Source organism: Tenrec ecaudatus, chromosome 18 (genome assembly GCF_050624435.1).
Source record: "Tenrec ecaudatus isolate mTenEca1 chromosome 18, mTenEca1.hap1, whole genome shotgun sequence".
Classification (NCBI taxonomy): Eukaryota; Metazoa; Chordata; class Mammalia; order Afrosoricida; family Tenrecidae; genus Tenrec; species Tenrec ecaudatus.
In genome coordinates, this window is record NC_134547.1 from 47,381,356 (window position 1) to 47,403,396 (window position 22,041).

Consider the following 22,041-nt stretch of genomic DNA (forward strand, 5'->3'; position numbering starts at 1 on the left):
AAGGAGAGATCTAAAATCCATAGCAAGGAGGTTGTAGCACATTTGGTGAGGTGTGATCATCTGGTACAATGTAGCTGAGAAATTACTGCAAGCCGAATAAAGGTCGAATATGATAGTGGGTCAGGAGGAAAGTAAAAGGAAATAAGAGGAAAGAGCTAGGAGGCAAAAGACATTTATAGAGGTATAAATATAGGCATATATGTAAATATATTCATATAATGAGAGGGATATAGGTTCTAGGTACATATATGTTAAGTATCAAGGTAGCAGATGGACATTAGGCCCTTAAACTAGTCCCCCCTCAATGCAAGAACATTTTACTCTAATAACCTGGCATTCTGTGACATGATCACTGAAGTCAAAATGGATGTATAAGCAAATGTGGTGAAGAAAGCTGATGGTGCCTGGCTATAAAGAGATATAGTGTCTGGGGTCTTAAAGGCTTGAAGGTAAACAAGCAGCCATCTAGCTCAGAAGCAACAAAGCCCACATGGAAGAAGCACACCAGCCTGTGTGATCATAAGATATCAATGGGATCAGGTATCAGGCATCAAAGAGCAAAAAGTCTTATTGTGAATGAGGGGGAATGTGCAGTGGAGACCCAAAGCCCATCTGTTGGCAACTGGACATCCCCTTACAGAAGGGTCTCAGGGAGGAAACAAGCCAGTCAGGGTGCAGTGTAGCACTGATGAAACAGATTTTAGTTTTTTTAATGCTTCCTCCCCTCCCCCACTATCATGACCCCAATTCTACCTTAAAAATCTGGCTAGACCAGAGGATGTACACTGGTACAGATAGGAACTGGAAACACAGGGAATCCGGGGCAGATAAAGCCCTTAGGACCAATAATGAGAGTAGCTATACCAGGAGAGTAAGGGAAAGGTGGGGAGAGAGAGGGAGAACCGATCACAAGGATCTACATTTAACCCCCTCCCTGGGGGACAGACAACAGAAAAGTGAGTGAAGGGAGGCACTGGTCAGTGTAAGGCGTGAAAAAAAGTATAAATTATCAAGGGTTCGGGAGGGAGGGGGGATGAGGAGCTGATGCCAAAAGCTCAAGTAGAAAGAAAATGTTTTGAAAATGAGGACAACATATGTTCAAATGTGCTTGATACAATTGATGCATGGATTTTTATACGAGTTGTAAGAGCCTCCAATAAAATGATTCATTTTTTTAAATGCATTGTTTTCCACGTGCACAACTGTTGTCATTGCTACCATGTTATCCTGTACATGAGAAGAGTGATGTCAACCGAGATGTCAGAGTATACTCCTCGTTACAACCTTAGGCAAGTCCCCCTACATTCTGAGGTTGAGTTAACTGGGCTGTTCAACTTCCTCTGCTACTCGAGTCCATGGAAGTAAAGAGCTTTTAAAAAGTTGTTCAAAAACAATTTGACTTACCGAGAGGCTAAAATAACCCCACGTACCATGCTTACAACCACTGCAATGTTCTAAATAGGTACCATGGATGAGAAAACAGTGCGTTTTCTTCCATGACAGTACATAACACACAATGAGTTTCACTCCTTCTCGAGAAATACATTGAATTCCACACACAGTACGGTCTCAATACACCCTGTCAAAGGAAACAATGGCCGTAATGGAGGTGTCAGACATAGTTTTGAGTCACAAAGCTGGAAAGGTCTCCAACTCATTCTGGGGGCGAATAAACATCATTGTCGAAGAAGGTGTTCCTTTCTCGTCGTGTTTTGTGGTCCTTTGCCAAAAGTCCGTTGCCTGGAGGTGGCTGCGTTTATTTCTGGGTTTTCTCTTCTGCTCCATTGCTCTCTATCAGTGTCTCAGTACCAAGGTGTTTTACGCACTGTGGCTGTGCAGTAGGAGGTTCTGAAGTCAGGTAATGCCACGCCTCCTGCTTTGTCCTCTTTAAAGGAATTCTTTGCTTATCCTCCCCAGCTTCCTTCTGTATTTGAAGTTGGTAATTATCATTAGCATTTCTTTAAAGAATGGAATTTGGATTGCAATTATAGATGACATTAGGCAACACCAACATTTTCACATAAGCCTCAGGGGAAGTGTCCCGTTTTTCCCTGTTGAGCATGACATTTGACCATTAGATTTTTGACATATGGTCTTTCTTATGTTCAGGAGTTTCTCTTCTCTTCCTAGTTTGCTTGTCTGAAATGGATGTTGGATATTACCTCCTGCCTTCTCAGCATCTATGGATATGATCATGTAGTTCTTATTCTTTGTCTTGTTTATGTGGTGGATCACATTAGTTGTCCAAGGTTGAACCATCCTTGCATCCCTGATAGTAATCCCTCTTGTTCATGGTGAATTCCATTTATTTATTTATTTACTTACTTAGTTGTTGGATTTGGGGGGAGGGGGGGAGCAGAATGTCATTGAGAATTTTGCGTCTATGATCATGAGGGATATTGGGCCGTTGTTTTCTGTCTGTGGGGTCTCGCCTGGTTTTGGTATCGAGTAGCACTCTCTTCATAGAATGAGTTTGGGAGTTTGCTGCCCCTTTGTCTTCTGGAACCAACTGTGCAAAATGTGTGACAGCTCTCCCCTGAGTACTTGGTAGAATTCCCATGTGAAGAAATGGAAACGTTCGTATGTTTGTAAATATACAATACTTTGTTTACAAACATCATAGTAAATTTAACTGTTACCAAAAACATGTCAAATTCTTTTGTGTTCATATACTCGAACATGAGAAAAAATAACATTCTCACCCGCACCATGAACTGGGGCTTTCCAAGCTTTGTAACTCAAAGTGTGTCTGACATCTCCGCGGAAATAGTTTTCTTCTCTTTCATAGGGTGTCTTGATAACTTTTCTATGTGCGGTGTCCTATGTGTTTTTTGAAAAGAAGTAAAATCAACTGTAATATACCTTCATAGAAGAAAATGCACATGATTTTCACACTCAAGGATGTGGTGAGAACATTCTGGTGCTTGTAAACACAGTATGTTCTGCCTGGTTTTACCATCAAACTTTTTAAACAATGTGTGAAACACTTAATCCCATGGTACTTAATAGAAGACAAACAAAATAGCTATCTGAAGCCTACAATGTGTTGGGCTTGCCCGCATGTGGCTCAGTGTATCATCTGTTGACATGGCTCTTCTTGCCACAGGAATTACTGTATAATTGTCCAGTTGGAAAGCAGTGGGTCCTTAAGTAAAACTCATAGTGTTTTATCAACTATTGTGGAAGGAAACGCACATTGTTTCCTCATCCAGAATATGTCTTAGACATTTCAGTGCTTTTAAATACAGAAACGTTTTACGATTTTTCATTAATAAATCAAATTATTGATTCCTGATTCCTCTATACCAGTGGTTCTCAACCTTCCTCATGCTGCGACCCTTTCATACAGTTCCTCATGTGGTGGTGACTCCCAACTATCAAATTATTTGTGTTGCTACTTCATCACTGCCCTCTTGCTACTTATAAATCGGGCGACCCCTGTGAAAGGGTCCTTCGATCCCCAAAGGGGTCCCGACCCACAGGTTGAGAACTATGGCCTTGAAGAGTGACCATCACAGGAGCCCGCAGGGTCAGCTCGACTCTAGCCTACAGGGTCACCAGGAGTGGGCATCAGCTCAGGGGCAGTGGCGTGTCACTGCCCAGCACACTCTATCGTACACCATAGAAGCGGTGCCCTGCCACTGCCCTCTCTGCCCTCTCACAGAAACTAATCCAGGAATTAGGGGTGTCTGTGCAGCTTATGGGTTGAAAATGTAAAACAAAAAGGCATTCCAGGACATATTCTCATGGGTCTCCGTAACGCTCATTCAGAAACAGGAGAAAACCTGCTGGCCAAATGGGTGAGACATTAATACAGATGAATTTGGACACATTTTGAGGGTACTCTCACCCCTTCTCACTGCCCTCAACTGCACACCAAGCGATTCTGATGTGCAAGTTAATGTTCTGACCTTAAACCTGCCCTGAAATCCGTCTTAGGTAGATTTTAGCCACCGCCTCACCCACGGAGGGACTGCTAGCTGTTGGCAGAGCCAAGCCGGGAACTCCCGCCTCCTCATAGGCACACAGCTAGTTAACATTACTGACCACCTTTGGCATAGTGGTTACGTGCCGGGCTGCTAACCGCAAGATCCCCAGTTCCAAACTACTGGCCGCTCCTCGGGAGAAAGACAGGGTTTCTTCTCCTGTAGAGTCAGTCTCAGAAATTCACAGGGGCGGTTCTACCCTGTCCTATTGGGTCAGAGTCGTCATCGATGCAAAGCCAGCTGAGTTTGGAGTTTGGGTATTGTAGGAAGGTGTGGCCATGGTGGCTGTGGCAGTCCCCTAATCTGGTGTCAGTTTAAGGATTAAGAGTGTAGGGGTGGAGTCTAGGCTGTCAATCTGGAGATAGCCAATGAGACTTGTGTGGGTGTAGCCTTCTCCTGAGAATTCTGGGAAATCTGGTGCTTGGAGGTGGAAGACACCTCGCTCTCTGCTACTCCCTGGGAGACATCGCAGAAACAAGCCACATGGACGCAACCGGACCTCGGAAGCCGTAGAAGCCGTAGAGAGACCCTGCCAGCACTGAGATGCTTACAACACCACTGGACCCAAAGACTTTCTACCCACTGGCCTGGGATCTTCTACATTTAACGTCACTGCATGTGTTTTGTGAGTCTGAAGAAGGCTTTATAGATCGGTATCAGACATAAGGGCTAATATCGGACTTATGGACTTGATCTGGGCTGGGATGTTTTCTCAATGTCCAATTCCTCTTATATACAAAGCTCTTTCTTATACACAGATGTGTGTCCACGGAGTTGTTTCTCTAGTCCGCCCAGACTCACACAGTAATGGAATCTGAATGGAGAGGTGCCCATTTCCAGGACACAGCTTTTAAAGAGGCCCCTCCCTGCTTTCGTTTTCTGTTCTACTGGCTAGCCATCAATAACCCAACGGCCCTAGGTCAGCTCTGCTCAAATGTCGTTCCAGGCCTTAGCTCCATTGCTGGGAACAATGTGAAAATCATTCTCCTCGGGCTTCTTAGAAAGAAGAGAGCCAATGCTGGGGCCCTGAAATCCTCATGGACATGAGAGAGAGACCCAGTCATGGCTGCTGAGGCCTCTGTCACCACAGTTGCTAGTCGTGTCCCCGCCAGCAGGCCACCCGACATGGGCTCGTGGACAGCACACCTGCTGCTTGCCCTCCCCTCTCAGTGATAAAAAAGACGGCGGGCAAGCCTCAGGGCCCACGCGTTTTCTCCAGCAAGGGCAAATGCTTCCTGACGCAGCGGGTTCTAAGGTGGGGTGTGTGTAAGCCTCCGTCAACGTCAACACACAGTTACACTTCAAGTTTAATGAAAAGTAAATAATCTCTTATAAAGTGACAAGTTCTATTACAATCGCAAGCCTAAAAGGATGCGTCTGTACAATGGCTTTACATGTATCCAGAAAGCTTGGACTCCGAAACCCTGACGTTCGGGAGCCCTTCACCCTCCTCCTCCTCCTCCTCCTCCTCTCGAGGCCAGCCCTCTCACCAGGCCTGTTGGGTTATAAACGCAAGGGGAAGGCAGTCTTCAGAGGCGGCGCTCTGTCTTCAGGGGCACAAGCACCCCAGCAGCTTCAGGCCCAGTTCCCTGGGCTCAAGAGGAGGTGGTGTAGAGCCAACCAGGCTCAGGTTTTAAGCAAAAGCCTTTTCCACCAACTTCACTCCCCATCCTTTGCTCTTCTACGAAGACGCGGTCCCTGCCCGCATGACTCGGAACAAGGTGTTGATGTTGTTGCTGCGGATTGCATCCCGGCAGGCGGTGATCACCTGGTTCTTCGGCTTGCCAACTGGATGGGAGAGACGGTGAAAGGAGACTCAGAGGCCAACCCTGGGGTGAACGGAGTTAGGTGAATTGCAGCAAATGGAACAGACCCAGCTCACTGCGCTCTCGAGCCACAGGCTTTGTGGGGGACTTTACCAGAGCACAGGCAGAGCTCTCCTCAAACGCAGGGACTGAGAGTCAACTAACAGAACAGGCTCAAGGTGCGCATCCACTAGCAGGGGGCAGCCGGGTGCATCGCTGACCCAGAACAACGGAATTGGCTCTCATTCCTAGCCACAGACGCCCGTTTGTGTGTGCATCCTGTTCTTGTTCTAACTCTCACTGGGATGCACAACTCAGAACACGTCCAGTCTCTTCTTTTGCTCTTGGGGTTTTCTTTCGAGGGTGCAGCAAGATGAGCAAAGAGAGGGGCCTGGAGGTTTTCTTTCCCTTTGAAGCCTCGAGACTCAATGAACCCAACAGGAGACTCCCTGCCAGGCGCCCAGGTGACTGGTGCACCTGGAATGGTACAGGGCACCTCTCTGGGCCTGATGTGCACTCCCCAGGGACCACCAGGATTCTCCGGGGACATCTCCCAACGCTGGGCAAACACTCACCACGCAGACGGCCTGCTCTCTGTATGGCCTGGTTCACGGCTTTGAGGTTTCCCAATAGCTCTGTGTGATTGTTACAGCGAATCTTGTATCCGTTTAGCAAATCCTTATTAAGATCATAGAGTTCCATGTAGCGATTCTTCATTGCTTTCCTGTGTAAACCAGGAGACGGCAGACTGACCGTAGATGGAAAAACTTTACATAGCTTAGGCCTATCAAGATGCACCATTTTCAGCTGCATTTTCATTAAACACGGTACCTGCTAAAGCTTGCTTAGGAAGCATGGAGGTGTTTCCCACACAATATTCTATTTCTCCCACGGTAAAGGGAAAGAAGTGACCTTCCTGGGCTACTGGCTCGTGGTTTGTTGGACTCCGTCACTAAGATTGCCTAAGTGCCTACCATTCCCCGTGGGGAGGGAGCAGCGAGCTGGCTCCAAGGTCAGACTGCTACTTATAAAATGACCTACATGTAATTGGCGAGGTGGCAGTGGACTTGTTTCATGTGTCTTTAATAAGAAACAGATCATGTTACACACACACACAAACCCCCAAAAAACTATACTTAAGGTAACATTTTAAAACCATGAACAGATTCACCTTTCTACTTTTGGTTTTTAGTTTTGTTTTTGTTTTTTTTGGAGTTGATTCTGACTCACAGTGAGCCGACAGGACAGAGTAGAACTGCCCCTTTACTTAAGTTTTAAAAACAACGGTACTCAATTTAAAATACGGATGGACTCTCACTATCACAGAACTACAGTCTGAAAGGTGAGGACACCTGCTGGGAGCAGGGCGCGGGGCACCCACAGCTCACGTGACCACAGCTGGGAGGAAAAGGGGGCACAGGCATTTCCTCTGCGACCGATCAGATGGTGCTTTTCTGGGCAAAGTGGAGACCCCAAAAACACCTGCGAGATCACTGGACAGTGACTCACAGAGGGGCCACACGGCAAGATGATAGATCCAAGACACAGTACAGCACCTTTGAATCATGTAACCATCCTCTAGTTCTTTACTGTTTCCTCCCCTTACTATCATGGTCTTAGTTTTACCTCAGTCATCCTATTAGACCGGCATATGTTCCTGTGTATCGTTTAGATTGTTCGATACATGAAATCGATAGATAAACCCTACAGAAATAATAATGGGGTAATGACTCCCTGCGGGTACAGAGAGAAGGGAGGGGACTGATGGCAACGATGACTATATAACCCCGCCCGAAGAGAACAAATAGCAGAAGGGTGGGTGAAAGGACATACTGGGTGGTGTAGGATACGGCAAAAAGGGGGGGATAATACAATATTTAATATAATAAGCTTCTAGCGGTAGGGCGGGCGGGCACAGGGATCCAGGGGAGCTGATACCCAAGCATGCAAGGAGAACAACATGTCCTGAAGACAATGGGCAGCAGCTGGACAATCGCGCTTGATCTAACTGACTGCGGAGCGTTATAACGTCTGTAAGAGCTCCCAATAACACGGGGAAAATAAAAGACAAGAAAAGAAACTTGGTACATAAAAAAAAAGTAGGCATTCTTGTCAGACAAGAGGAAACATGTCCGCCAAGAACCTGGATGTGGGTGTGTAGCCTCGGGGCCATGCGTCAACGGCGGCTCGGGCAGCCCTGTGGGTTCCTGAGGCTCGCAGTAAGACCGCCCTTCTCCTGAGGAGCTGCGGGTCATTCTGACTGCTGCCCAGCGCATGACCGATGTGTGCAACAGCCTGGACGCACAGTCTCCCCCGTGCCCATTAACTCATGTGCAGCCCATCCACACCAAGGGCGCCTACTCCGCAACGCCGAGGAGGGCTGGTGCCGAGAGATGGCGTGATGGTGAGAGCCCTCAGGCTCATGGCCTGCTGTATGCAATTCCAGCTACACGACATTTTGAAAAAGGGAGAGCTGCTGAGAAAGACATCACACCGGCGGTTGGCCAAGAGCCACAGAGAAGCAAGGACGGTGGGAATGTTCTGCCTCTACTGTGGCAGCCGTAGCAACGAAACTGCATCGGCTTCGCAGAATTCACACAACTGACTATTTCAAACTGGCCATTTTAAGAGTGTCTTTTCTGTACATTTCCAGAAACATCGATTAACGTGACTTAAAAAATAAGAACTATGTACATCTGAGAACTGCTGAAATAAATATAAAGAATTCAGGGGAGAGATGGAATTTAGGGCTTGGAGGTCACTTTACCACAGGTGTTTCAGTGCTCGCCTGCTAAGCAAAGGTCCGCGGTTCAAACCAACCAGCCTCTCTGTGGAAGACAGGCAGTCTGTGTCCATACAGGGGGCAGTTCTCTTCTGTCCTACAAGGGCACTGTGCGTCGGAATGCACTGGACGGCAGCGGTGTTTTGGATCGGGCCATATCCTTCAATTCTGAAGAGTTAGATACCTGAGCTAACGATATCCTTTTGGCAGAACACGGGGTGGGGGGTGGGGGAGCCAGAGGAAGAGAGGATATGAGCACCTAGAGGCCTGGAGATAAAGCTGGCCCCAAAAGCAAGAAGCACAGGGACTTCTGGGAAGACAACTGGAAGCAAAGAGAAGAACTGAAAAGTAAGCGGTACGTCTGTATCAGCTGACAGGTGATGAGTGCGCATCTGGGTAATTTAGTACACTGGCGGGTTGCAAGATCAACAGGGACAAACGAGCTCATATAGACCGGTCCTGCTCAAGACATGTGGAAGGAAGAGCCGTTTACACTGCCAAAGGAAAAGGGCGGTATGTACGCTCACACGTGACACGGCGGGCCCAAGAGCTACGTGAAGCAACACACAACTCTTGGGAAAGCGCGAAGCCAGGCTTGAACGGACGCAAGGAGAGGCCACCATCTCAGAAAGGGGCTCTCAACGTCCTGCCCCGGCACCGGTCATCCCTGGTGATCCCACTCTGACGGACTCACCCAGTCCACTGTCTGTCTGTCTGGTTTTAAATAAAGCACTGTCTCGGGAGCTCTCAGACCTCTAATCACAACCCATGCGCATCGTCGCAGCCCGTGTGCTCGCAGGTGGCCACCATCCTCGCCAAAGCCTGCTCTTCCTGTCTGAGCCCGGCTTTCTGTCTGAGCCCCGGCTTTCTGTCTGAGCCCGGCTTTCTGTCTGAGCCCGGCTTTCTGTCTGAGCCCCGGCTTTCTGTCTGAGCCCCGGCTTTCTGTCTGAGCCCGGCTTTCTGTCTGAGCCCGGCTTTCTGTCTGAGCCCCGGCTTTCTGTCTGAGCCCGGCTTTCTGTCTGAGCCCGGCTTTCTGTCTGAGCCCCGGCTTTCTGTCTGAGCCCGGCTTTCTGTCTGAGGCCCGTCTTTCTGTCTGAGGCCCGTCTTTCTGTCTGAGCCCGGCTTTCTGTCTGAGCCCCGTCTTTCTGTCTGAGCCCCGTCTTTCTGTCTGAGCCCGGCTTTCTGTCTGAGGCCCGTCTTTCTGTCTGAGGCCCGTCTTTCTGTCTGAGCCCCATCTTTCTGTCTGAGCCCGGCTTTCTGTCTGAGGCCCATCTTTCTGTCTGAGCCTGCTCTTTCTGTCTGAGCCCCGTCTTTCTGTCTGAGCCCCGTCTTTCTGTCTGAGGCCCATCTTTCTGTCTGAGGCCCGTCTTTCTGTCTGAGGCCCGTCTTTCTGTCTGAGCCCCGTCTTTCTGTCTGAGCCCCGGCTTTCTGCCTGAGCCCCGGCTTTCTGTCTGATCCCATCTTTCTGTCTGAGGCCCGTTTTTCTGTCTGAGGCCCATCTTTCTGTCTGAGACCGGCTTTCTGTCTGAGCACCGTCTTTCTGTCTGAGCCCCGTCTTTCTGTCTGAGGTCCGTCTTTCTGTCTGAGCCCGGCTTTCTGTCTGAGCCCCGTCTTTCTGTCTGAGCCCCGTCTTCCTGTCTGAGCCCATCTTTCTGTCTGAGCCCGGCTTTCTGTCTGAGGCCCGTCTTTCTGTCTGAGGCCCGTCTTTCTGTCTGAGCTCCATCTTTCTGTCTGAGCCCGGCTTTCTGTCTGAGGCCCATCTTTCTGTCTGAGCCTGCTCTTTCTGTCTGAGCCCCGTCTTTCTGTCTGAGCCCCGTCTTTCTGTCTGAGGCCCGTCTTTCTGTCTGAGGCCCGTCTTTCTGTCTGAGGCCCGTCTTTCTGTCTGAGCCCCGTCTTTCTGTCTGAGCCCCGGCTTTCTGCCTGAGCCCCGGCTTTCTGTCTGATCCCGTCTTTCTGTCTGAGGCCCGTTTTTCTGTCTGAGGCCCATCTTTCTGTCTGAGCCCGGCTTTCTGTCTGAGCACCGTCTTTCTGTCTGAGCCCCGTCTTTCTGTCTGAGCCCCGTCTTTCTGTCTGAGGCCCATCTTTCCGTCTGAGCCCCGTCGGCACACTATGTCCCCAAGGTGGACTTAGCAGCTAGACATGCACTCCGCCGCCTCTCCCTCCCGTGTTATAAATACATATTCATGAGCATCCAGAGGGCAAGTCGGGGCTGACCACGTGAAGAAGGGACACCAGCTTCCCTGTCACGGGGACTCAGAAAAGTTCATGGGGAAATGGAACTACAAGATCCCATGCACACTTGATATAAACCGACCCGAACATCAGCTGAGGCACCTAATTTTACCACAAAAACTGCATTAAAAATGTGCACACCCTTTGGAAGTCCCTCATTTGTCTTCTCTGCATGCAGTCCCTTGACCCTAAGCCTTCTCTCAAGCACTAACTAGAAAACTCTTCCCTGCTTCTCTTCATCTTTCTACCCCCTGGGCGCCATGTCCTAAAGTCTGAAAGGCCTTCACACCACACAAACGCAAGCACCTTGTCCACTGCGTGTCTCCTCTCATGGGGCTGGGCGCCACGGAGGCTCACTCAGGCCCAGTGCCTAGCGGCACTGTTCCGTGGTATACGTGGGTGTCACAGTCGATCCGTGACACTCGTTGCAGGTTCCCGTCATTTCCACGCTGGGGTTCTGGATGAGCAGTATTTTCCGAGCCCCCTGCCTGATACCCAGTGTTCTGGGTCCCAGGGCAGACCTGCACTCTTCGGGCATCACTGCTGTCTGTGCTGAGTCATCGTGGGGGTTTACAGTCCTGCCTGCGCCTGAGAGTCGCGATGACACCTTGCTCCCCTTTCACCGTGTCCCTCCCCTTGCTCTGGCACATACTCACATATCCCTCATCAGTCGAGCATCCTCGGCCCGCACCAACAGGCTGCGGATCAGGTTGGAGTGGTCGGCCATGTCGGCGCTGAGCTTCTGATGGACCGAGTGGTGTTCGTCCACCTGGAGATACGAACAGTCAGGGCCTGAGGAGGCTTCTCAGCGGCTGAGAAGGCCTGGCTACCAGACTCCGGGGGCCTCCAGTGGTCCTTCTCCAACCCTCCCAACCATCTCTCGCCACAAGAGCCCCAGCACACAGCGTGACACCCCGCTTGGCTCTTCCCTGCCTTCGCAGCAGGTGCCCGACCAGCACACCCGTCCCTTTTCAAGAACTCCAAGTGCGGATACGGCTAGACATCAGAGCCCAGCCTCCTCACTTGAACTGCGCTGTTCTGAAGCAGCCGGCCAACAGATGAGATGAAAGGTGAGCACAGGGAAACATATGCTTTTCCCCCCCTGAAGCACCCCCCTGAACCCAACAAAGGAGGCAGAGTGGTCCAGAGCTAACCTTGATTGAAGAAATCTGCCAACAAAGGGGACTCACTAGAACCAAGTCAAGTACGTTATTTTTTTCATTGGCAAAATAAAATCTTTAAAGCGTAACTATCATATAGCATCACTTCTGTCCTGACAGCAGCATCTCCGGTCCTAGCGGACCACATCCTCACACAGCCCCTGCCTGCCTTACCTTAGTCAGCACCTTTCGTAACTCCTCAAAATAGGCCGGGAAATCTGCTTCGACCTGAAGGTCTTCAATCGCAAAAAATGAGGCCATCGACTGGATGATATCGCCAGCCAGGTCGATGTCATCGGTGTTTACAGTGATCTGTCAGGAAGCAAAAACAATGAACAACAACACCACAACAGGCAAGGCCAGCATCCAGGGCATCTCCAGCCATCACTGAGCTGCTCCAACACAGCAGGGTGCTTAGCATGCAGACAGCCAGGACTCCGGCACAGTAAAGCCACATCCATCATGGCCAGCGGCTGGCTAACAGCTACTCCTCGGGCCTCACAAGCCAATGGAGAAAACCATTCAAGCAGTGAAGGGTGGGGTGGGTTTCCACCTCCGTATTCCTTTCAAGGAAAGGGGGGGTGAAGGGAAGGAGAGGGGCGGGAAGAAAAGGACAGCTCCCAATTCTCCCCCAGGTCAAATACAAGCAGGTGAAGGTGAGGGCCACGCACCTCTACGCCCGCATGGCTGGCGGGTCCGGCTGCCCTCTGCAGAGCGGTCAAGGTTGTCCGAGAGCTGCCGGGACTCCGCAGGACCCACCCGTAACCTGACAGGACCCTTACCTCCCCACTGGGCTTTGCCTTTATGCACAGCCGGCCGCTGTTCCGTAGGGACGTGAAGCACACTTGGAAAGGGGCATTCGGGATGTTCCCGTCTTCTGGGAGCAGGAAGTTGTGGCTGAGCCACACGACCATCTTAAACAGGGGCACAGAGAAAGGCATTTGCATCGAGGGAGCGCAGCCCCTTTTGCAAAGAGCAGTTCTTTGGAGGAAAACGAAGAACTCGACCCCGCCTCCCACCACCAGCACCCTCCTCACCCCCTTTTCCCGCCCCACACGCGTTCCCAGGCTCGGCCAGCACTGTGTCCGGCCCTGTCACGTGTGGCGTCACCCGCTGGGGTGTCACCGGAGAGGCAGTCTGTGACGCCTCTTTGGCTCGCACGGTGGTGTGCCCGTGAGCATTGCTTCTGCTGGAAGCCTCCGTGCACACAAACCGCAGGCCCAGGCACCCACACAGCAAATGCTGCTATAGCTGTTGGCAGAAACGCCACCTGCAGAATTGCTGGCTCCACGGGCCCAGGAAGACCCTGAGAACCGATAGCGTTAAAAGCCTCATGGAAGAGTCGGAAACCAGTGCATTTCTTCAGACAGATCATAATATCGGTGTATTTCACATGTATCGTAACATCTGCCTATTTCACACAGAGCCTATCATACAACACACGATATTTAAGCAACAAATACGCACAGGCCTACAGTGCATATAGCACGCAAGGGAAACTGACCATCTGAGGGGGCCGCAGAGTCTGCCCAAATCATACAGCAGGCATGCTATTTATGCAAAAATACAGCTCCCGTTGCATCTTTCAAGGTGCCGCCACGCTAACCTCCAGGCCTCCATAGCGCGTGCATTACTCTCTCCCCTGAGCTCGCTGGAGGTGCTGGGTAACCCAGGGTCAGTGGTCGAAACCAGGGCAGCTATGAGGCCACCTGCTCCTGTGAAGGCTGATGACAGCCTGGGACATCCAACTTCGTCACGGAGAGCTGGCATCTACGCGACGGCAGGGCGTGGTGTTGTCTTACTTATAAATAAAGCAATCACGGCTCAAACTGGTGAATGGATCCCCAAGAGCACAGAGTGTGAGGGTAAGCAAAAAAATCCTGCCACGCACATCACAGAAACCAGTATTAACCCAAAGCGTCACAACGGCCAGCTGCTGTTTCTTGACAGACCATCCATCTGGGTCCGTACTTCCAATGGCAGTGTTTCCATCCATTTCTGTGACTTTTCCCAGACAAGTCCTGTGCTCAACAACTTATCCCCCATCACACCTGCAGTTTGGGTGGCCGCCAAGGACTCAAGTAAGATTCCTTTTAGGTGCTGTGGTAGTTACATCATCTGCTGTCAATTTGAGACTTAAGAGTGAAGGGGTGGAGTCTCGCCTGTCAGTCAGGTCTCAGCTGGATGACCTCATTTGGAGCTGCTAAGCTGGTAAATAGCTCGCTGGAGGCAGGACACGCATTCCCTGAGAGACTCTCCACTGACAAGACACATGGAGCTGCGCTGATGTAGCCAAAGCCCTGGAAGCTGGAGGAGCCCCGTGGAGACCCCTACCAGGGCTGAGATGCTTCTACCGCCACTGGATCCACAAGACTCTCCACCCACTGGCCTGTGGTCTTCCTGCATTCTGCGTCATTGCATGTGTTGCGTGAGTCTGAAGAGGAATTTATAGATTGGTATCGGCCCTATGGGCTAATATCAGACTTAAGGACTTGCTCTGGACTGGGCTGGGCTGTTTTCTCAAGCTACAATTGCTCTTGGATTTAAAGCTCTTTCTTATACACATACGCATCTCCATGGACTTGTTTCTCTGGTCCACCTGGATAACACAGATGCTGAGTTTGGGGACAGAGGACGTCTAAAGGAACACCATCCGTGCTGCAGGGCGGGTGGGGGAAGGTTTCCCAGCGCAATGCTTCTCTGACGGGCCTCGTTACCCTCAAAGAACGAGCAGGTGGGTTTTCATGATCCCTCGGTGCAATGTTCCTGGCCTTCCCTCTGTCCACGGCTGTTTTCCAAATTTTAGACAACTTCTTCATAATAAGCGCCCATGACTATCCTGGGTCCTTTGGGAAAATCCTTCAAGATGAGCCCCCTGGAACACCATACACATATATACACACCACACACACGTATACACACCACGCACACACCACCACACACACGCACACACCACACACACATGTACACACCACTCACACACATGTACACACCACTCACACACATGTATACACACATGTATACACACATGTACACACACCACACATGTGTACATGCCACTCACACACATGTACACACACACCCCACACCACCAATCAAAAAGAACAGATGCCATCGCCTTCGGAGAGGACCTCTCCGCCCTGAAGTGAACCGGCCCGCAGGCTCCCACAGAAATCACCCGTTTTGTTTGGACGTATTTTCTTTTTACGGCTCCCTAATGAAAGTGAGAAGAGTCTATTTTTGAAATGCAAACTTGACTGCCGCGGCCATCCGCTGCCTACAGAGAGAGCGTGTAGACGCACTTCTGAGAGCAACCCCCGTGCTGTGTGCACTGGAGCCCGGGCAGCAGTCCCTCCGGACTGACCCTGGATGGAGCGGCACGGCGAGTTACAGCCAAATGCAGGCGACATAATCCCTTCACATCCTGTCTACTGCTCTGTCATACTCCCAACAGAACCCCCTGCCCCTGCCTCCCCGCAAACAAGCACTGCCGTCAAGTGCATTCTGTCTCACGGAAACCCGATGCAAGGTTTCTGAGGCTGGAAGCCTTTCCCCGCACCGTCAGCCTCGCCATTCTCCTGGGGAGCGGAGCGGTGGGTTGGTGGTTTGAGTCCCTGCACTGTGGTTCTCAACAGCACACCTGGATGCGATTTCCCCCTTTCTGGGAAAGAGCATCCAGACGAGTCTAAAGTGCCCGAGTCTGCAGAGAAAGAAGCCAGTCCTCACCCTCTGGGTACGTTCGGCGATGACGAAGTTGACGTGCCCCAGCGGCTCGGTGGCAGGGTCTGGGCTGGTCAGTGCGTACATGGAGAACCGGGGCAGCTGGCGCGTTAGCTCGAACACGTGGAACTGCGTGCTGTGGCGGGCACCGGGACACAGGAGAAGGGCTTGGGTGGGACGCTGTGCCAAGGCCCCCGGCCCAGGAAGCACAGACAAGCACGCCTGGGTCACCCGGTTGACGTGTGAGGGCGAACGCACCAGAGACCGCATGGCACATGGACATGTTTGTGCATACACACACGCCAACAATTTTTTAAAAACCTCAAAGAAATGTGAAATTACTTCCACAAATCTAGTCTCTTGGGGTTTTGCTGCCCCCTACCCACTAGGTGAGATTGTATGTGACCCTCATAAAGGTGCATCCTAGCCCCGTCGTCTAGGGGCCAAAGTCAGAGTTGACAAACTGTCCATTACACGCAGTTTCAGCAACATCTGCATACGTGATATCACAGTCATATGAGACCTACACGCCCTTTACTTTGTCAAGTTTCAAATGACAGTAACCCAAAGGCGTGGGAAACACGGCTGGGCTAGGAGCCCATCACAGGGCTGCTCGGGCCCACGGCGTCCGTGGCACCACGGACGCCCCCCTTCCCGCCCCCAGACGCGCCTGGGGCGGAGCGCCATGGCAGGTGGAGCGGTCACCTGCTTCTGTAGCCCACGAAGGTTTTCAGATGCAGGTCCACGGGGACGTCCTTGGGAGGGGTGAGCGGGATGCGGATGGAGCTGGAGAGGGAGTGAGTACTGGGGTGCACCACGTGGCTTTCGCCCATAAAGATGCCCTCGGCGAAGATCAGCACCGCTCGGATGATGGTGTCTGCAGGGGAAGGCACAGGGCGGTTTCGCTGCGGGCCTGCGGGGGCTGGGAGCAGGTCAGGGGTGTCCGGGTGGGGCCGGAGGCCAGCTTTCTGGGTCGCCTTACCATTTGAGGTCGATATGCACAACTCAGTGTGAGCAGCTTGCGTCTCACTGCCCAGACTGACCGAGAGGGCGGTGTGGAGCCGGGTGTTGGCGGGGATGATGCCTCGCTGCCCATCGGCCTCCTTCAGAGGGCTGCTGGATTCAGCCTGCAGAATACCCCACCCGCTTCTGCCTCGGTCACAGCACCTCAAACCAATGCTCCCCCCCTCTTCCTGTCACGGGCTCCCTGGGAATCCTGCCCGGGCCTGTGGAAGGGCGCCTGGGCCCCTCCTGGGGGCTTCCAGTCCACTGTAATCTTCGCTCCTTTAAACATTCCTTGGGATTGTTCTGAATCCCTACTCCTTTTATTGTTATGACTATTGCCCCTCATTAGAGCAAATCCCAATTCAATCCTACATTTGGGGACCCGGAGGTGCTTCCGGTCCACCCTCCATTCCCATCCTCCAGTCAATTTCCATAGCGCTAAGTTTTGCATTGCTTTGTTTCAAACCTAGAGTAGACTCTACAGTCTCGGCTGCCTTTTCGCATCGCGATGGCACAGCTGTGCTTCCACGGTCGGTCTGGGACACCCACCATGGTGGGAACCGCTCACGGCTCCCCAGCCCGTGCAGAGGCTCTGCTGGTGACCAGTTAGGTTTCTGCCAGCCGGGCATGTCTCTGACCACTTGCTGACAGCTCAAAGCCTAGATGTGGGGCTGAGGCCGTGTCAGGTGGGAGCCTGAGTCCGGGCGGACCGGCCACTCACCCGCTCCCTCCCGTGCGCCCTCCGGAGCGCACCTTGCTGTTTTCCTGATAGTTCCGCAGTTCCAGCAGCAGGTTCTGCTTCCTCTGGCTGAGCTCCCGGATGAGGTCCTGCTCCACGCTGGTGTCCGAGAGGCTCCCCCCGAGCTCCGCTGTGCCTGGCAGGTAGCCCCGAACTGCACAGAAGGACCAGAATCATCCCCAGCCCTTGGCGCACCCCAAATGGCAGCCGCCCCCCTTCCCGGCCTTTGGAACCCAAAGCCTGGGTTCTCAACTCCCCAACCTGGGCAACCATCTCTTACACGGTCGCAGGGCAAACACTTTTTCGTGGAAACTCCTGGCATTTGGGGCCCTGATTTACTTTCTCCATCCACCGAGCAGCAGATGAGCTGGGGGTGGCCGTCCATCCGGTAGTCCCCCTGGACCACGCCAGCTATTGCAGATGAAAAGTTGTCTTTGAAAATGACCTCCCCGGTGCGGTCGCTGCGAGCGTCGACCTGAAAAAGAAAGAAAAGAAAACGTCCAGGCGCACAGCAGACGTCTGTCCTGATGAAGACGCAGCGAGGCCCCCACCACGCCGCCAGCAAAGCCGGAGCGGAATCTGCCGGGTGTGTGCAACTGGGCCGGCTCGTCGAAACCATCCGACGGAGAGAGACGTGGGTGACGCGGCCCTCGCCCACACGACATACCGTGCTAGTGTTAGTGCGCTAAAACGTTCCCGTTGGGCTTTTCATGCAAAACATCTTAATTTTACCGTATTGTGTTTGATGTTGAATGCACTGTGCTCGTGTGTTCTGATGTTTAAGGAGGCATTTTCACGGCCTACAGCTGGTAACTTGGTGTTAAAGTCCTGGGAAAATTCATTAGTAAGTGTAACGTTGGGGCCTCAGAACCAATTAGTTGGTTTTCCGTGATTTCCCATGGGAAAAATACGTTCAGTGCTTGAACTTTTCGGTGTTGGAACACAACTTGCGTTCAACAACCCAGGTATCACGGAATCATCTTTATTTACAGAGGAAGCTTGGGAATAATCAAATCCCCCATCTTCCACCGCACAGCCTCTTTGAGGGGCCCTGTTAAGAGTCTCTCGTGCACATAATCTATGCAGATCCTGTGGCAAGCACTCCCTCCTCTGAGTCTCTTCTTCTCCAGACACCAGACAGCTGACCCACCAGACACAGACCGTCTGGACCCATGACGAGATGACCAATTAAAGGGATTCTGAACGACTGGGGAAAAAGACTAGCTGGAAGAATCCTGGAGCAGTCCTCTCACTCTTTTTATCTTTTCACAAACATCCTTGTGGAGAAAACAGAAACCGAGAAGTAAGGTCATTACGGTCACGTCCTACCACCACCTATGTCTGGAATGCCCTCCAGTGTCCGTGCTAATAGTAAGAACCTCAGCACGTCCGAAAACCACAGGTGCTAATGCCGAGGATGGCTTGTGTTTTCCTAACATTTTTAAAAACATGGCCCAGTACCTTCCTTTTTGTGGATTAATGTATTTACAGATGCACACCGCTATGCCTAACGCTCTTCGCCCACGAGTCAGAGGCCCTCTGGCTCACCCTGGGCTCGTAGGCCAACGGAAACGTAGATTCACGTTTCTGTGCCTGCTCTGCTCACCTGCCTTGCCCCACGTGGGTGGGTGGCACTCCAACTCAACGGAGGACCAGTCACCGGCCTCCTAAGGACGGCGTTCATTTCCTAGAAGTAGTCTACACTCAAAGGAGCGCTGAAGATTTACCTTTCTTTGCAGTTTCTGCTGTCAGTGTTCCACTAGTACCAGGGGCTTCACAAAGTCCATGGGAAAAGTTCCATTATTATCTAATTCCACTTTGCCACAACCTTGTGAAGTCTCCTTGTATGATAAAAGCTAAAATTGTCTTATTCCTTTACATGTTCAAGAATAGACCTCGAGGAGGTACCCCACCCTCCCCTGCAAAAAAAACAACAACAACGGAATTGCACTGGGTCGAACATAGTATACATTTTTCCCCGCTAGGTGAGCATCCAGCAACTCACTGTAAGTCAGTGCACCCAGTGGTGAATTCTGGAAGGTTCTCTCCGGCCACAGTGGATTTTTTCGTACAAGCAGTTTCACTTGAACCTCGTTTTTTTGTGATGGCTGATTTAAGAGAGCAGTATGCAGCTGTGAAATTTAGTTTCCTGCTCGGGAAACATGTCACAGAAACTATTGTGATGTTGAACACAGCTTACAAGGACACTGCTATTGGAAAAAGTGTACAAGTGGTTTTCTCATTTCAAAAAAAGTGAAATGTTAATTAATGACAAACCTCATTCTGGGCGTCCTTCAACTTCCCGATTGGTCAAAAATGTCGACTCCTAGTGCATTGGGAGTTCATTCTAGCAGGTCAGACTGCTAATCAAGTTTTCTATTCAGAGGTTCTGAAAAGATTGCAGAACAGTGTGCGACAAAAAAGGCCTGATTTGTGGCACACGGGGGACTGGTTTTGCCACCACAACAATGCACCTGCTCACGCAGCCATCTCAGTATTCATGGTTCTCTTTCCTCACATACCTTACTCACCTGACCTTGCTCCATGAGACTTTTTGTTTCCACAAATGAAAAGGGACATGAAAGGACAGTGATTTGACAAAGTAGAAGAGGTGAAGAAAAAAAATGAGGGAGGTGCTGTCAGCCATCCAACCAAATGAGTTTGAAAAATGTTTCCAATAGTGGAATGAAAAAAAAGAGAGAGAGACTGGAATTGCAGATTTGACAAATGTATTAAGTGTAATGGAGAGTACTTTGTAGGTGATAAGATTGTTTTGTAAAAAAAATTAAATACACAGATTTGAAAAAAATTCCAGTTTTGCGGGGGTACCCCTCATATATTAAAAAAAAAGTCTTTACTAAACATATAACCATCTAGGGCCAGAATCATATACAGAGGTAACTCTTCAAAAACATTCTCAAAAAAATATTCTCAATTTGTTTCATTGTTAAATCTCAGCCGAGGGAAAGAAGCCCAAGGGCATACTGAGCTAAGCGCTGGGCTGCTTGGTGGTTCAAACCTACAAGCCTCTCCTGGTAAGAAAGATGAGGCTGCTGATCCGGTACAGATTTACAGCCGTGGAAACCCAGTGCGACTCTGTCCTGTACAGACTAATGAGTCAGAATCAGCTCCAATGGCAGTCAGGCTTAGATAACATTCTCAGTGGGTTATCAGGTCCGTAGATTGACAATTCTGGACTCAATCATCATCACCACCTCTGTTTTCCTGGAAACACACCCGTTTATATAGACTCTCAAGTTTCTTAATAAGCAATCGCATAGTGCACAGTCTTCACCTGATGATCTTCATGCCCATACCAAAGACGGCACCTAGTGACCGACGAGGAGCCAGCATGACGTTGAGAGTTTGTTCTCCGTACAGCCCCAGAGGAAGGCTACGAGGCACTGGCTGGATGTAAAGAAGATGGAAGAAGAATAGAAGAGATCATGGGGTAGGGAGGGAAAACAGAGGAGCTCAAGGAGAAAGAAAATGTTTTGAAAAGAATGATGATGGCAACAAATGCACCAATGTGCCTGATAACATTGCCCTTCAGGCAATCCCGATTCACAGACCAGAGACCTGAGCCAGTCGTATCTGCCCACCTCTGCTGGTGACTCATTCTAACAAGACAGGGGCCACAGAAGATTCTGACTTGAAGTTATAAATAATGTTTTACTTTAGAGTTCTACCTAGGAAAACAGTTATGCGAACAACATCATTCTCCCTACTAATTCTGATCCACTCAGCTTGTGAAGATGTCGTAGAAAAGAGTAATGCAAAGAGTTAATTTTTCAGCTAGTAAATTCTACCATTGTTCTTATTATTCTTGTTATTTTTCACTGGCCTACAATTAGAATCAACCCAATTACATGGATTTTCCTTCCTTCAAAGAAAAAGAAACTGCTGACAGAATCTTCCTGGCGATCCTTCTGTAACCAGGGCTCGGCCGACAATGAAGATACCCACTTACTTTGGAGAGCCAGTGGTGAGAGCAGAAAGAAATGATGTGGAAAGACGGGGAAGCTAAACCCGCGGCTCACGATGCATGGATTATCACGTTACTGTTAAGAGTCATACAACGCATGCATTTCACAACAAACTCGCTGCCACCGAGTGGATTCCGACCCACAGAGACCCTCGAGGGCAGGGCTGAACTGCCCCGCGGGTTTCTGAGACTGCGGATAGAGAGCCTCATCTTTCTCCTCCTGAGCAGCTAGTAATTTTGAACTGCTGACCTGGTGGGTAGCAGCCCAGCGTGTACCCACTGTGCCACCAGGGCTACTTCATACGTCTCGGGCAGTCAGTATTTGAATTCCACCTCTTCTCTGCTATTGCACGTACCTTCCCGTTCGACCAACCAGTTATCAGTTCAGGCACTCCGTCGGAATTCAGGTCAAAAGCATGAATGCTCATGGCATGATTCTTGGACTGAAAAAGAATTCCCATAATGAGCATACTCAGTAAGCACGGCATCTCTGAACAGCACAGGGAGAGTCATACTAACTTTAATTCTCCAGTACCGGGCCATCTTGTCATAAACGCCGACTGTGCCGTTGGAAAGGGCGTAGCCAAAGCGGCTGCCGTACATGGGGCAGAGGGAAGTGATGATCTG

At 50.6% G+C, this 22,041-nt stretch overlaps 1 protein-coding gene across 2 annotated transcripts in view; it reads right to left on the reverse strand.

Moving 5' to 3' along the window:
- BBS2 (Bardet-Biedl syndrome 2) overlaps nucleotides 1-22,041 on the reverse strand; it is a 47,663-nt gene that overhangs the window by 7,496 nt on the left and 18,126 nt on the right. Inside the window, exons 6-17 of one of the 2 annotated variants that reach the window (XM_075536786.1) lie at nucleotides 21,934-22,038; nucleotides 21,771-21,857; nucleotides 17,769-17,904; nucleotides 17,444-17,583; nucleotides 16,668-16,812; nucleotides 16,391-16,562; nucleotides 15,692-15,821; nucleotides 12,748-12,879; nucleotides 12,140-12,277; nucleotides 11,462-11,574; nucleotides 6,367-6,515; nucleotides 5,276-5,774 (exon numbers count right to left, since the gene is read on the reverse strand). In XM_075536786.1, the coding sequence (XP_075392901.1) occupies nucleotides 5,668-5,774; nucleotides 6,367-6,515; nucleotides 11,462-11,574; nucleotides 12,140-12,277; nucleotides 12,748-12,879; nucleotides 15,692-15,821; nucleotides 16,391-16,562; nucleotides 16,668-16,812; nucleotides 17,444-17,583; nucleotides 17,769-17,904; nucleotides 21,771-21,857; nucleotides 21,934-22,038 (1,554 nt within the window). In that variant the 3' untranslated portion in view covers nucleotides 5,276-5,667. Of the gene's footprint in view, nucleotides 1-5,275; nucleotides 5,775-6,366; nucleotides 6,516-11,461; nucleotides 11,575-12,139; nucleotides 12,278-12,747; nucleotides 12,880-15,691; nucleotides 15,822-16,390; nucleotides 16,563-16,667; nucleotides 16,813-17,443; nucleotides 17,584-17,768; nucleotides 17,905-21,770; nucleotides 21,858-21,933; nucleotides 22,039-22,041 lie in introns of those variants that run through there. The other variant, XM_075536787.1, reaches the window with a different exon arrangement.